Source organism: Scedosporium apiospermum (assembly GCF_000732125.1).
Source record: "Scedosporium apiospermum strain IHEM 14462 chromosome Unknown SEQ_SAPIO_0176, whole genome shotgun sequence".
Classification (NCBI taxonomy): Eukaryota; Fungi; Ascomycota; class Sordariomycetes; order Microascales; family Microascaceae; genus Scedosporium; species Scedosporium apiospermum.
Genome location: NW_015971877.1, coordinates 906,223 through 921,127, shown reverse-complemented (window position 1 = coordinate 921,127; position 14,905 = coordinate 906,223). Strand labels below are relative to the sequence as shown.

The 14,905-nt window shown below is 52.0% G+C and overlaps 5 protein-coding genes across 5 annotated transcripts; 1 reads left to right on the top strand and 4 right to left on the bottom strand.

The window, feature by feature from the left end:
* Positions 1 to 1,830: 1,830 nt before the first annotated feature.
* Positions 1,831 to 3,625, bottom strand: SAPIO_CDS10796 (uncharacterized protein; the record flags this gene model as incomplete). Its single annotated transcript, XM_016784336.1, has 3 exons — positions 1,831 to 2,643; positions 2,712 to 3,153; positions 3,615 to 3,625. 3 exons carry the CDS (start codon positions 3,623 to 3,625, stop codon positions 1,831 to 1,833), a joined length of 1,266 nt encoding a protein of 421 aa, XP_016638562.1.
* A 902-nt stretch (positions 3,626 to 4,527) lies between these two features.
* Positions 4,528 to 6,943, top strand: SAPIO_CDS10795 (uncharacterized protein; the record flags this gene model as incomplete). Its single annotated transcript, XM_016784335.1, has 3 exons — positions 4,528 to 5,707; positions 6,154 to 6,325; positions 6,385 to 6,943. 3 exons carry the CDS (start codon positions 4,528 to 4,530, stop codon positions 6,941 to 6,943), a joined length of 1,911 nt encoding a protein of 636 aa, XP_016638561.1.
* A 107-nt stretch (positions 6,944 to 7,050) lies between these two features.
* SAPIO_CDS10794 (Uncharacterized protein) lies at positions 7,051 to 8,191 on the bottom strand (the record flags this gene model as incomplete). The annotated part of the gene is made up of 2 exons (XM_016784334.1): positions 7,051 to 7,523; positions 7,621 to 8,191. The coding sequence occupies 2 exons, from the start codon at positions 8,189 to 8,191 to the stop codon at positions 7,051 to 7,053; spliced, it is 1,044 nt and encodes a 347-aa protein (XP_016638560.1).
* A 773-nt stretch (positions 8,192 to 8,964) lies between these two features.
* Positions 8,965 to 10,352, bottom strand: SAPIO_CDS10793 (uncharacterized protein; the record flags this gene model as incomplete). The annotated part of the gene is made up of 2 exons (XM_016784333.1): positions 8,965 to 9,741; positions 9,843 to 10,352. 2 exons carry the CDS (start codon positions 10,350 to 10,352, stop codon positions 8,965 to 8,967), a joined length of 1,287 nt encoding a protein of 428 aa, XP_016638559.1.
* A 2,654-nt stretch (positions 10,353 to 13,006) lies between these two features.
* SAPIO_CDS10792 (Uncharacterized protein) lies at positions 13,007 to 13,558 on the bottom strand (the record flags this gene model as incomplete). The annotated part of the gene is made up of 2 exons (XM_016784332.1): positions 13,007 to 13,134; positions 13,231 to 13,558. 2 exons carry the CDS (start codon positions 13,556 to 13,558, stop codon positions 13,007 to 13,009), a joined length of 456 nt encoding a protein of 151 aa, XP_016638558.1.
* Positions 13,559 to 14,905: the final 1,347 nt, after the last annotated feature.

Sequence of the window (14,905 nt, the reverse complement as noted above, 5' to 3'; positions counted from 1 at the left end):
CACAGAGGTCGCCAAGTAGCACCGGCCTAACGATTTGAGATTACAATCATCACATCTTTTAGTCTCTCATGTACGAAGTACAACAATTCCAATTGTCATCCAGGGAAACAATCAATGCCCTGCGATTCTCGCCTCACAGGCCTAGCTGCATGCAATGTCCCGCCCTTGATCCAACGCTGACCCAGGACAGTGGCGCATCTGGTTCTGGAATGGTCCCGGTCCACCAACCCAGCGGACATGCGTGGAAATTGGTCCCTGGAGGCGTCGGATTGCGTCTTTGGGTTGTATTACACCCCATTTCAACATTGTGACTGGTCCCTGACCTGAGAATGATGAACGAGAAAGGTAAGACTTCAAGGTGAACAAACACGGGAGGTCCATAAGAAATGCAGACACAGACGAAGTAGGTAGCAAACCCGAGTCAAGGAGCAAGGATCAAAATACTAAAAGAGAAACAAGCGAGGGGGCGATAACAACTCGATATTGATTGATGTGAAGCCAGATGTCGACGTCCCACCCGTCGTCAGCGCTGCGTCTGGGGTGGCTCCTCCAGTGTTTCAACTTCGCGTTCCTTCGTCAAGGTCAACCACGTCCGTATCCCCCTCGCGAGGCAATTACAAGTATGTTTTGACAATAAATATGCGAGAGAAAGGGTAACAACATGAAGCTTATTAGCTCCAAGACTTGTCCGAAATTAGGTCTTGAGACCAGCATCTAAACCAATTCCTATCGCTTGGAGAGAAAGATGCATATATATCCGTACATTCTCTGCACGATTAGATCATCTGGGACACCTTCTCAGTCCCTCCACGAGGGCGTTGTGCATGATGTAGGACCCTCTGCAGTCGCGTATCGTGTGCATAAAGTCGGCCAATAAACATTGTGACTCGGCCGGAGGCGTGGCACATCAAAAAATGGCAAAAAGAAGTCACCGAGATTGAATGGACAAAGTTATGGTCCGACCAAGTAATCTCCACGAAGCAGCCGCTGCAGACAACATTGAAGCTTTAATGCATACAGCAAGCAAGCTACCCGTACACACAAGTAGACACCTTTATAATACTTCCTACCATTCAACTAGTTTACTGTAGCAGAGCATGACTGATGCCCTGCCTGATCCGTGGTTTGCTTCCCAGTGTTTCTGCGTAATAACACAGTCGCGTATATCGAGGTACTGTAGTATTGTCCTCTCCCTTGGATGTCGATCTCCTACCATCCAGTTCAACTTCATGGATCCAAATTCAACTCTGACAGACAGAAAAAAAAGACAAGACTCGCGCAGTCAATCAATAGTTCTAGATTTGGTTGACGCCCATGAGAGAGACCTCGCTCCCCTCACTATCAGCGTCCCTTGACTAGAATAAGAAAAAAGTTGATTCATGTACAAATCATAGCAGTAAACCCGGATGCTCCCAAACGCCGGCCGTCGCTCGCTGAGAGACCTGGAACCCTTTTCCCATCCATACCAAACATAAAACAGAAAAGAACAAAACAAAACAAACATACAATGGTCCAAGCAACCGCCGTGGACCGCCAAATTGTAACAGGAGGACAGCCAGGGTTTGAAGCCAAGCCCAACCACGACCAGAATAGTTCGTGGAAATGAGGTTGATGTACAGGATTGATGTACAGAGTCGAGGCTGTCTCGTCGTCCAGGATCATTATCCAGCACCATGCAAGGGATTCGAAAGGAAAATAGAAAAACAAAACCCGGAACATAAAGCATAGAGATGAAGCGCACAAACACGCCCCATCCAATCGTTAGATGCGACTTACTCGCTCGAGCATCCCGTCGACTCTACTCCGGAAATTACCGATGCTCAGCCAGCATTAGAAGAAGGGATTCACAGTGTCATCCGCGAAGCCGTCTCGGCTGTCTTCAAAGCCATCGGGACGATCACCTCGGGAAGCAAGCGGCGGCCTCCAGTTGAGGGGCGCGCCCGCCGGGATGATGCCGCCACGCCTCTCGATCCGATTGAGTTCATCAATAATGCGGTCGGTGTAGCGCTCCACCGAATCCGCTCGTATCTCCCGAGCGAAGTCTCTCATTTGTCGCCAGTGTTGTCGTCGGTCGTAAAAGGTGAAGCCAGCTGGAGGGGGGATAGTGTCTGGCGCTGCTCGCCTCAAGCTACGTCCGGCGTCGGGCCGCTGCGGGATACGAGGATACGTGAAGGTAGCCGAGGCACGAGCGCGGGCACAAATCTCACAAACGCCGCCGCAATCGTGTGTCGGCGCTGGTACCCGGCTGGCGGACGTTGACAAGGTTGATCGCGTCACGGTTTGGCCTGTAGCAGTAGCCGCGGTCGCAGCAGCCGGCGCTGGGCCCGTCGCAGACGCGAAGGAGGATCCTACACTAGGAGGCTGTGGGTCGGGTGTTAGGGTAGTAAGAAGGGTATCCCACGCCTCATTATTGTCGTCTTCCTCCTCATCTGGTGTAGAATCTTGTAACGGGTTACGGCTATCATCCAGATTACTCAGCTCTATCTCGGAATAGCGCCCCGTTTGCAAGAGATATAATTCCCACGGATCGAACCCGATGACCGGCTGACGGGAGTCACCAGTAAGATTCGAACGAGTTCGCTCTGCTTCGCGGGCTCGGCGAGCCTCACGAGCACGGCGGACTCCGTCCAAGAATCCAGCGCTCTGGAGACCAAGGTTAGCGTCGAAACAGCAACGAAATCAGCGCATAAAGAAAATTAGAATCGACATACCAGTCGTCGTCTCTCCTCTCCGCCGGAACCGGCATCGCCGTCGTTCTGGGGCAGCACGGCGTCCAGCGAATCTCTATTCGAGCGAGCCATGAGCTCTAGCTCATAAGCGGCCTGGTCCCGCACTCGGTTCTCCAGACGTCGCATTTGATCAACGTCGGAACGGTCCCAACGTCTCGGCTGCGAGAAGCCCCAGGACCTTCCGAGATCTCTTGGTCGCGCATCTTCACTGCCAGCTGGTTGGTCTTCGTCGCTGCTACGCTCGTTCACATAGTTGGCGATGAAGACGGCTCGCTGGCGACGTCGAGCTCGCTCCCGCTCCGAGTCGCGCGCCAAATCATCAATCCGCGCGCGTCGCCGAATGCTTCGAGTAGATCCAGGGATCTTATCACGTTTCTTAGCCTGTGAATCCGATTCCGAGGTAGGGCTTCGCGCGACGTAGAGTCTAATGCGATCGGTATTAGCGACGAAATAATGGGCGGAGAGCACGCGAGGTTTAAAGAAATGACGCAGGGATTGCGATAAAGAAAGCATATGGGTACATATATAAAGACGGTACGGTCGGGACAAGCAAGGATAACCAAGAAGCGATGATGGTCGAGGAAATATGATCCCACCTCAGACGTGGTAGTGGTTTGAGAATACCAATGTCCTAAGAGATCTGATCCTCGATCCAACGACGCGAATCTGCCCTGGGAACAGCCTTCCAAACGCAATGGTACGGGAGGATCGGAAGTTAAATGGCAAGAGGAGAGGGGACAGCATGCAGTATCGATGGCGCCGAACGACTAATCGATAATGGAGGCAAAGGACGGGCCGAAGAACGTCAAGCAGGCTCGGAATCGATGGATCGAGATGCGAACCAATACTCTGAGGGATGGATTGAGTAGCATGATGTGGACTTACGGGAGACCCATCTTCGATGAGAGAGACGCGGGGAAACAATACCGAGTCGCAAAGATGGATGGAGTTTCGAGGGTGAGATGACCGAGGCGGTCGTGTGATTCGAGTCGTGATGGGAGAGAGCGAAATGGAGATGATGAAAATTATTTATCCCCAAGACAAAGCCGGCAGGAGCAGTGCCACGTTCGCATTCACATTCGTGATGCACTGTGAAGGCAACAGGAACAAGTCGTGAATTGGCGCGGATGAGACGCGGAACGCGAAGAGAGTGGGGATGTTGCGATGCGAAAGCCTCACTCACAGACCAACCTGTGAAATGAATTTTTGACACTGTCACGAAAGCCTAGATTCGACCAGGTGGCTGGAGATAGGGGAGATGTGTGGGGGGCTTGGAATGGTGAAAGAGGATGATGAGTGGTCCCAGTTCTTGCAGAAGTGACGACAAGTGGGATGTGAATGGATGATAAGCTAAGTCCTAGAAAGCCTGCTTTCCATAGTGCAATTAAAAGTAGAGTCTTAACAAATTCCAACAAGCGTCTTCGTGCCCCAGGGTCAATAGCCAGGGGCAACACCACATCAGGAAGGTTTCCATAGATCACGTGATATTGGACTCGAGTGTGTATATGACTAATCATTTATCTTCTCAGAAGCCGCCATCAAGGGCAATCGCATCAGTTTATCAAACAGAGACTGGGTGAAGAAGCAAGCCATGGACCACTGATATTTTGAGCTCTCCTCTTCGAATCTCGGCCCTCTTCCCTCATTCAAGGTAAATTTCTACCTATCACGTCTTCCTGTATACCCAAAACAACTACAATTAAATAGTCTTCATAAACTTGAATACACGCTCCCTCCCCCTCTAACATGGGCATCCACCAGTGAGCTCTCGCCGACCTCGTGGTATAAATCTGTCAAGATGGTGATCAAGCTGGGCCTGGAGCGCATGCAAGGCCTCTACGGGAAAAGCCCCCAGCTGTGGAAAGCCATTCACGTAGCCGGGACCAACGGAAAAGGCTCCGTCTGCTCGTACGTCTCGTCCCTTCTCGCCCACTCTAAAATCTCATACGGTCGCTTCACCTCACCCTTCATACGGCGGCCAGAGGACTCCATTCTCATCAACAATGCCCCGATACCCTCTGATCTGTTTCGCTCGTTCTACTACGGCGCCGATAAGGTGTCGCCCGCCGACAAGCCGACTCACTTTGAGCGTATGACGTATGCGGCCTTTGCCGCCTTTGACGAGTTCAAGGTCAAATATGGCGTCGTCGAGACTGGGCTGGGCGGTCGCCTCGATTCGACTAATGTGATGCGAAACAAGGCGGTGACGGTCATTACCAAGATCGGCGTCGACCATCAAGAGTACCTCGGCGACACCATTGAACAGATCGCTGCCGAGAAGGCCGCCATCATGAATGGTGCACCCTGCGTTGTCAATGGCCGTAATTCTCCTGCTGCGCTTGAAGTCATTCTAGACATGGCGCGACAGGTCGGCTCCAAAGTTATCCTGTCAACGGACGACTCGCGACTCAGTCAGGAGGCCGCGTCTCTTTCCGGAACTTGGCCGCAGCACGTACTCGACAACGCGATATGCGCCATCAAGGCCTGCGAGCAGCTTGAGGAGTACCGCGATTCTTCACTCAGCATAGCCGATCTTTTGCAACTCCCCAGTGTCCATATGGAGGGGAGACTACAGAAGGTTGACATCAGCTCGACGGCGCCTGGGAGCCGGGAGGGGAGGACCACTCCCATCATCCTCGACGGCGCGCATAACGTAGACGCTGCCATTGCCCTTGCAAAACATGTGGATCAACATCTAAGAACTACCAAAACCGATACACAAAAACCTATCACTTGGGTGATAGGAATGTCGAGTCCAAGAGAAGACACTGCTTCTGAAATCCTACAGCCCCTCCTACGGCCCCAAGACAAGATTGTCTTGATTGAGTACGATCACCCCGTACGCCCAAAGACTAGCGCAAGTTCTTCGGACCACTTTCTCTCTTTCCGACCACTGCCGCTAGACATTGCAAAGTTGGAGTCCGCAGTGAAGTCATTACCAGGCTTTGACGCTTCGCAAAGCCAAGTTGTAGGCTGCAGTACGATAGAAGACGCAATAGGAACGGCATGTCAGATGTCTAAGTCTCCTGTACCTGGAGAGGAGACTCCCATTGTGGTGACGGGGAGTTTATACCTGATATCGGACATCTTGAAATGGGTGGACCAAGCAAGAAATTAGAATGCTCCGAACCATAGACCGAAATGGGCTGAAAAATGATGCAGGCAGTGTATAAAATAGAGCTTCCGTGACATTTCTTGGTGTTTGGATCTGAGGCGCTGGAGAAGGAAAAATTAGACCATTTATGAAACCAAAAGGGATCGTGAAATAATCCACCGTAGCGCGTCCTGCCATGAAATTCATTTCTATGCTGTACATTGCATGCTAACTGTTTCAAACCACTCTAGCAATCTCTTCCTAAGCCAAAATCGCATCAAGCTAATATACCGACGCTTTGATTTCGGATGACTAGTCCGACACACTTAGTCGTTGTTTGCTGCCACGGAATCTGGCTCGGCGGCAAGTCCCTCGGACACGACGAGTCAGAATGGCTCATCGCAGCCTTCCAAAAGGGTGAAACGCCCACCTTCATCGAACACATCAAGGCCGGCCTCCAATGCATAGCAGAGGACAAAAATGCAGTCCTCATGTTCTCAGGGTAAGTCAAGGGGAAAAACAAGGAAAAGAACCAATGCTAATGTCAAACTACTACCTCAGAGGCCCGACCCGCAAAGAGACCCAACTCACAGAAGCAAAAAGCTACGCCAATATCGCCATCCAAAACAACTTCTTCAGCATCATCCCTCCCACCGAAGCCCACAGGATCCTCGTCGAGGAGCGCGCCCTCGATTCCTATTACAACGTCCTCTTCTCGATCCTCGAGTTCTGGCGCCTGCACGATTGCATCTGGCCCGAACGTCTTACCGTCGTCAGCCATGCTTTCAAGAAGTCGAGGATCTACGATGGTCACTGCGCTGCCATTGGGTTTCCTCTCGAGCGGGCTAGGTATGTGGGCGTTGATCCGGCGGAGATGGTAGAGGGCAGTGCGGCCAAAGAGGGTGCTTTGAAGGGTGTGGAGATTGCGCTGAGGCAGTGGACTGAGGATCCTCATGGCATTGGGGAGGCGTTGGCTGGTAAGAGGAGGGCGCGGAACCCTTGGGGTATTAACCAGGATCTATTCTTAGATGACAAGGGGCGAGAACGAAGCGGAGTTGTTACTATTCGCATTGACGATGGTCACGAGGTTTTGAAGCCAGAATCCCCACGTCCGTGGTAAATATAGGAAGAGGATGAGAAGAGAAGATAGGACCATCTCTCCATGTCCAGTTCGATGCCCGTACAAATCTAGAATAGATCATTAATAGAAACTAGAATCTAGAAGCCCTAAATCCGCGCCTTTTCCTCACTATTCTTACCCTCTTCCTCCAAAGCACGGATCAAAAACTCCACCGAATCCCTAATCATATCATCACTAAACTCATGTCCAACACCCGCATACACTCTATCGTCCATCACCACATTCCCATCTTTATACCACCCACGAGACGCGCCCTGCAAGAAGTTGATGAAAGGCTCCGCCATATGATACGGCACCAGCCTATCGGCGCCGCCAGAGCAAGAGAGGAACCTCTTGCCCTTGATCGTCCTATCCAGGACGGGCTTCAATTTCTCACGCTTCGCCTCATCAGGGTTAATCGCGATGGGGTCCGTCCCGAAGAGTAGGCCCTTGGGATCGGCGCGGCGGCACACATCGACGAGGTCCCTTGGGAAATGCCTGCTCCCAAGGAAAGATGCTCCTCCATCCTCCGACTTATAGGTAGCCAGAGCAGTGCGTCGTCCTCGGTCCGAAAGTAGCGCTATCCTCTCCCATATCAGCATCGGGTTCATCTCCTTCTTTTCCTCTTCCAACCTTCATTCCAATCACCACTCCAGGAGAGAGAAAGGGGGACTCACCCATATAATCCGGACATCCAATAATGATAACCCCAGCCGTAACCCTCTCATCCCCAAACATCAACTGCCAAGCACTATGACCCCCCAACGACCTCCCCATCACATAATGCCCATCCACCACCGCCCCCTCCGCCCCCGCACACCCCAAATACCCCTCCACAACATCCATCAACCCCCTCGTATCCTCCACCATGCCCCTAATCGCCCCCATCATATCAATCGCATGTGTCTCATTCCCAGCCTTCCACGACCTGTTCGCAATCTCCGAAACCAACCTCGTCCCGTGATTCCGCTGGTCGAACGCCAGCGCGACGAGTCCCCTGCCCGCCGCGATGGCGCTGGCTTTGCGACGCTCGTTCCACGCCGCTACGGTCCGGCTGGCGAAATCTCCCATGATTTCCTTGGTCTGCATGCGCGGGTGGTGCAGCCAGAGGCAGGTTAGCCGCGTGGCGGGGGAGGGGGCGGAGAGCTCGGCGAGGCCGTAGACGTCGACGAGGAGCCCCGCCATCGGGATCGTCTTCTTGGAGACGGATGGCGGGGGTGGGAGGGGTTCTGTGCGAGTCGTTGACATCTTGGGAGCTTAATTGTTTGAAGAATGCGCTGGGGGGAAATTATATGATCGGGCCTGCTAAGGTTCAAGCTTGGGGCACGTTTCGTAAAGGTTTAATACTATAAATGTGGGTTCATGCGAAAGGGATGGTAGTAGTTTTAGCTCGAACACTGATGCCGAGGATGCATTAGATCCGGGGGAGGGAAGTGGGAACAACTGGAATAACCCGGAAAACATATTAATCGCCCACACAAACACAGATTCCTAGAAAAGACAATACGAACTGGATGACCATTAGGCTATGCCATTTCAACAGGCGGTGTCATTAATATGGAATTTGAAAAGAACTACATGTGCTAGTGTCAACAAAATTACCTCGAGGCTTGCCAACTCTTTTGGTGGCTTACCTCCTGTTCGTAACCCAAGAAGACTGGAACAAAGGGGGAATAGTCGTATCAAGTCGTTCGTTACAAGAAATAAGAACAGTCCAACCTCCATGCCTCGGAAGTGCAAGTTTTTTTTCCTTTTCTCGCGCGCTTAGAATGCTGCGCCTAACTTGACGCAAAGTCTCCTTCATCACTCCAGATCAGACCTGTCGTCATACAGATCCTGTAGCTTGTAGCTTCAGCGCGAATGGTGTTCATCCCCTCAGAAAGCCGATGCGGACATCCCTGGCGCGGTAAAGGAAAGTCTCACGTCGTATCACCACAAAGCCGCCCATTCATCAAACACGGGCGGCTCGGCCCATGTCGAGCTTGGTCCAAACCCGGCAGACTATACAAATGCCTACCACATTAATCGACCTTCCAGTGGTTCGTCTCATCGTTACCGAGATAGAGCTCGATTGTGTAAAGGGCCATAGTCGCCGCAACATTGACCCATCTCCAAAGGTTGCCCCCAGCGGCGTCGCCGCCGCGTAACGTCCAGCCGTCGGGTCCGTCATTGACTGTAAAGTGCTGCAAAAGCAAGCTGGTATAAATAGCGATCAAAACGGACGGTGCGAACCACGAAAGGAGTTCGAGAATCTTATTCGCCCCATCACTATCCTCAAGCGCTGAGTCTTCAATCATCGCTTGAGCCCCGTACTCGCGGACGGCGGGAATGATTCGCGTGGCAAGGTAGAATACTATTATTCGGTATAGAAGAGAGATGATGACAGATGAAGTAGTAGTTTGGAAAGCGGCGTATAGAAGGGCGAACGCAGAGTGTACAGCGGTAGGTAATGATCCGAGCATATGGAGGAAAGTGGTGTAGGACGCCATAATTATGGGGGGCAATGGCGGGAAGTCTGGTTGCGAGGATGGCTGCTGGTCCGCTGCAGCATCGGAAGATGGGAGGTAGTCGGTGAAGATTTGATAGATGCAGAGAACAACATAGGCGAAGAGCAGCGAGGACTCGACCGGATTACCCTTTCTGCTGGTAATACCGAAGGCGCACAGGAAAACCGCCGTAGTCATGGTGACGCCGATGAGAATAGCATCGGTGTTGCTAATATGGGGGAATTGCGCGACGCGCCAGAGGAAGTAGAAGGCGCTCGCAATGATGGAGCCGGACAAGGCAAGGAGGGCGATCTGTCAGGGGTGATAGTTAGCAGGCCGTTTGTTTCCAACAACCTTATTTCCTCATCGATGATTGATAAGTCTGGGGATATAGACCGGGGATATTGACATACCATCCAAGTGTCGCTTCGTCCTCTGTTCACAAGCCATCTCGTCACTTGCCCCGCGGCCTGGATAACCAACAAGGTGCAGAAACCCTCGAGAAGCTGGAAAACGGGAATAGAGTACCGAAGGGTCTTATCCCACCCGCCGAGAGTTACAGTTTCCAGCACAGCGCTTATCCACTCTGACCAGGTGGCGGGCTTCTGCTTCGCCAAGTGCTCAAACGTCCTCTCCACCCAATGGGCACTTCCAGCATCGACGGCGAAGCGGCCAAGGGCCCATATCAGAAGAGAAGGTATGATAACCCATTGTGAGAGATGGAGGACGCCGCTGATCGTCCGTCCGGCTCGCGATTCGGTGGTCGCCGCTCTTATCGTAGAGTAGGACAAGTAGTAGAGGAAAAGAGCTAGGCTGTACGCCAGGCCACTATCTCGGCCGCCGACATCGAAGGCGATAGGTACTGAGAGAACGACGCTGAGTAGGAATAGGGCGCTGAGAATGACTTGAAAAAGCCACCACATGGGTGATGACGGCTGGCTGGCGGTGCCGCGCCAAGCGTGCGGTTTCGTTTGGTGATGCGGTCAGGAGCGACACGGGTCGGTGGTCTATCGCTAGCCAACTCGATCGTTCGGAGGGCGAAGGCGGGGTCGAACTTCGAATAAAGAACAGTCTTTCTTGTCGTTCGAAGGTGTTCAAGGCTGAGTTTGTGAAGGGGGGGAGGGTTAGGCTACGGTGAAATGATCAATGTGAATTGATTAATGCCACGGAAGAAAAAAAAAAAAGCTTGCAGGGGTCTGAGAAGCATGTGCTTTTAGTCTGATCAGGGAAACAAAGCCTGGAAAAGTCGCACAAGCTTGATTCCAAAAATCGAAGAAAGAGCCTTCGACAAGATTCCAGGCCAGCAGTCGGATTAAACAGAGTGTTTTGCTGATGGAGCTGCCTCGTCGAAGAAGAGCACGAAGTAGGGAGAGGAAGGCGTTGAACCAATCTTGAGAAGTTCTTAATAAAGTGAGGTGGCCAGAAGAGGAAATAGAGGCCACGGACATGTGCTCATCCAACGCACGAGTGACAAGAGGGTACATGCAGGGATGCTGGTGATGGTGCCTTATGGCACTATCTTCACGTGCTACAGCCCCGTAGCTGCAGGTCGATCTTGTACTTTGGGTGTACAAATTGTACTTGGTGTCCCTCGTGCATGCACCCACTTGCTCTCAAGTGCTCACGTCGGGACCAGCCCAGAACCCATACCCATACTCCGTAACTTGCCAGTTCACTCCCCTGAAGAGGCTAGTGCAGTGTAGGCATCAATACCACTGCTCGCTCTCTGCAGTGGGCCTGACCAGGCCCTTACCTCCACCCTGACCAGCTGGCAACTCACGTACATTACACTAATCGGTGTACTTCGTACCTCTACGTCCATTTTCTACGCTCCCGAACACACCAGACTTTTTTCCCACTCTAATAGATTCTAGATCTCGATAGAGCTCCCAAGAAACTAAGAAATGCCTTGGCCCGGATTTCTTGGTTTGCAAACGGAGTAGGGCGCTGGGTATCCAAACGAAACGCGAGAAAACGCGTTATATCTGCCCTATTCCTTGATTGTTGTCATAATCTTCCCTAGGATTGGCGATCCCCCTCCTTTCCAAGTGTTCAAGATTGCTTGCCAGAGTTGGGTGGGAGGTAATAATGGGCGTTAGAGCCCGAAAGAAAGTACTCCCTCACCGCATTTCCGCTCTCAGGTACACACCACAACGCGACTTCGCCAACACACCCATAGCCTCCCACACTGCCGACTGCCGTCTAACAATCGAGGTTACCGACATGGTCAGTCGCTGGGGAGGGGTCAGGTGCGTTTTAATTTGCTAAACACATTGATTGAGAGGCGAGCTTCCTTCTTGTCATTGGGCCGATCCCTCTTCGCATCTTGTTCTGCCAATCTCATGCGCAGTCCTGTCGGAATCTTCCTTATTCTGCACAGCTCAGCTCTTAGTGTATCTAGTTCGGATAGTATCAAGTTCCATGAACCTCACGACCGGCGTCTCCTAACACAACCTTATCGGCCACAAACTCCAGCCTGCCATCACCTCAAGGTGTTACCCATGACCCCGATCAAGCGGGGTCGAGTACACTGCTTCCGCTCGCTCATCCTCTAAGATCACGCGAATGGAGACACTCTATGCTGATGATGGTCCCTCGCTCAGGGTCGCATCACCCGTTCTCGGCTGCGAACCTAGCCCCACGCATTCCGCGCTTATCCTGCAAGCATGTTGGACTGTTCCCGATGTCCAGGTGTCACTGGAAAGGGGACCCTGGAACTCGGCTCAGCATGATCTTGGCCCTGGCCCCATGGAGTAATTCGTCGTTTCTCAGTTTTTCAGCACTGACGCCCGCCATCTATGTACATAGTAATATAGCACGCGGACTTATCTTCGGTGGTGATGTCACATCCGTGTGTCTTCTCGATCGGCCCCCCACACACCCTTGAGCTGCCTTGCTCTTATCGATGAAGCGGGTAAGCTGCCCCAACTTAAATGACGCTTTTTTGGCCTTGCAACTTGTAAAGATGTACACTCTGCCCAAAGGGCTCGTTTGGACTCGTTTCTGCCTACTGCGAGGGACCCTAGCAAAGTGCCTGCATATGCCATGAGCTGTGGCGCCCTGCAACCTCAAGCTGGCATACATCCGTTCGATCCTTGCCCGATTATGGACCCCTAGCAAAATGCCACTGATGGTTTGCGAGCGGTGGAGGTTCGTTTGCAGGTGGTCCTCCCTGGATATACACACCGCCTCAAAATCAAAATGGATCATTGATGTGCTGGTATCGTCGCAGGGGGGCTGGTTCACCCTAGAATAACCGATATTCTGCAGCAATCGACTGATGCAACAATTTCGCTCTTGCAAGTCGGAAACGGTTCTGTCTATAATATTCCACTACTTCCCGTCTGCGAACAACACGCAGGGATATTTAGGCACGGAATTTGGACATGAAGCTCTATTGGTATAAACAGCGCTCCGAATCTCTCCAGCACTTGGTGCACGCACGCCGCCAAGTATGCAACGTAGACCCCTGCAGCCACGCAAGCATTGGCGGTCAATACCCGTTTATCGTCTGCTTCTTAGTCCGTTTGGCCCAAAACGTCTAGATTCTCGTCTCTCCGAGCAATGGACCGACCTTCTAGCAGAGGCAGGGGAGGTGGATGGTCTGGTAGTTACTGCACGTCTTCCCACTAGGCTGGTCGCTACCCGTTTGGAGGAACACCTCCCAGTAACCACCGTTGATACTACATACGAGGAAGTTGAGCTCTGCAGGTTCGTCTAGTCAATATATGCACACCAGCCAAGCTCATACACCGAGATAGCAGTGATTGCTGTGCATGACGCAGGGTCAATTAAACTTACGCCTTCCGAAACTACTTCCAGTCGTCGTGATGATGGTATCGCCTTCGAGGCCCCATGCTGTCGTCTCGCCCTCCTTGCCAAAGGTTAAGGTCTTGTAGGAGGTGCTGTCATCTCCAATGTTGATGAAGAGTTTCGTGCTCGCAGACTGGATGGTGCCGCCGATCTCAAAAGTGTCGGCCGATGCCTCGGGGCCTAGAACCACTTTGGTCGGATCATCGGGATGTGCCTGGAGGTAGAGGTGGTAGATGGGCTCCCTTACGCCTCGGATCTGCTCTGGCTTCGCTCTGGCAGCGGCGATTAGGAATGAGATGGCGACGAAGAAACGCATCTTGGCGAAAGTGCGGGGCGTACGAAGTAAAGACCTTGAAACTCGGGACCGGAACGGGTCGCGCTGACGACTTATACGAAAGCCCGATGAGAGACACTCTTCATTGCGGAGTGGAACATCTCACACACTTCAGAGATTTTGAAAATAAAATCTGGCTCTCATGCGACTTTTATATAAAGCCCTCTCTACCCCGGTTTTCTGACACACACACACACACACACACACACACACACACACACGGGGACGGACGAAGCCCGACGACGGTACGGTTGACGAGGAGAGAAACTCCCCATCGCCGAGTGGACAGGAGGCAAATAGATGGAGAACACGGGCGGATAAAGTGGACGGAGGGAACTGGGACGTGATGATCTGAAATATATTAGACGGCAATATAGAGGCCGAAGTCAACGAATAGAGAAGCTATGTAATTTCGCCTGTTTAGGAAGAACGGAGAGCGAGAAACGTGGGGAATGGCATTCCGTGCGGGACGCATTGTTGCCCTCGCGGGATCAATACGCAAGCAAAAGGAATCTGAGAGATTGAGCTAGTGTGAGCAGTGCTGGGGGATTCCCTTGGAATTTAAAAATATATAATACAAATACGCCAACACACCTGGCACAGCCAAGTCTCAGGGCAGCACCTACCTGGCCATGATTTGGATCCTTCTGGTGTTTTCCGGGTCAAAGAACACTCTTCTAGTTTCTTCTCATCAAAGAACTCTATCCTTCTAGGTGGCACCTGACAATCCTAGCGGCTACCAAACATACCTATATATTGGTCTATGACATGGCCTCTTCAACGAGGCATCTAGAGCAGGGGGATGGCAGGAAGCCCTTACCGTAATTCCACTGTTAATGGTTAGATGGCCTTTCCCCTCCTATGACAACTGGGGGACTGGAATGAGTTGGAGGTGGAAGGTGGAAATGAGGCCATTCTTAGCTGAACTGAAGTACAGGTTGGTCAGTAGTAGTGGAATTGGAAGGACTGATCTCCTCCGTATGCCTGGCCATTGATTTAGTTGAAGAATTTGCAGACTTCAACTGCTGCAGCCCGATTCACAATGCTGTTCCTTGGGTGTGTGCAGGTGTGTGCAGGCATCTGGAATGTGTTTGAAAGTATCAACTGGAATGAATCTGAAAGCATCAATCCATTGATCTAGAATGTACACTGGCGGATTGGGATTGGCCCCTACCCAGTTCCCAGGAAGGAGGAGCCGGACCTCCCTCGGCCAACTTTTCCGGGAAACAGCTTCCTATTATTTGGGAACCTTTCCCATCGATTCCAGTTCCATAAGTATACGACTCGCCACCTCGAGGCCATCATTTTTCTCATTCATCCCGCCTTGCG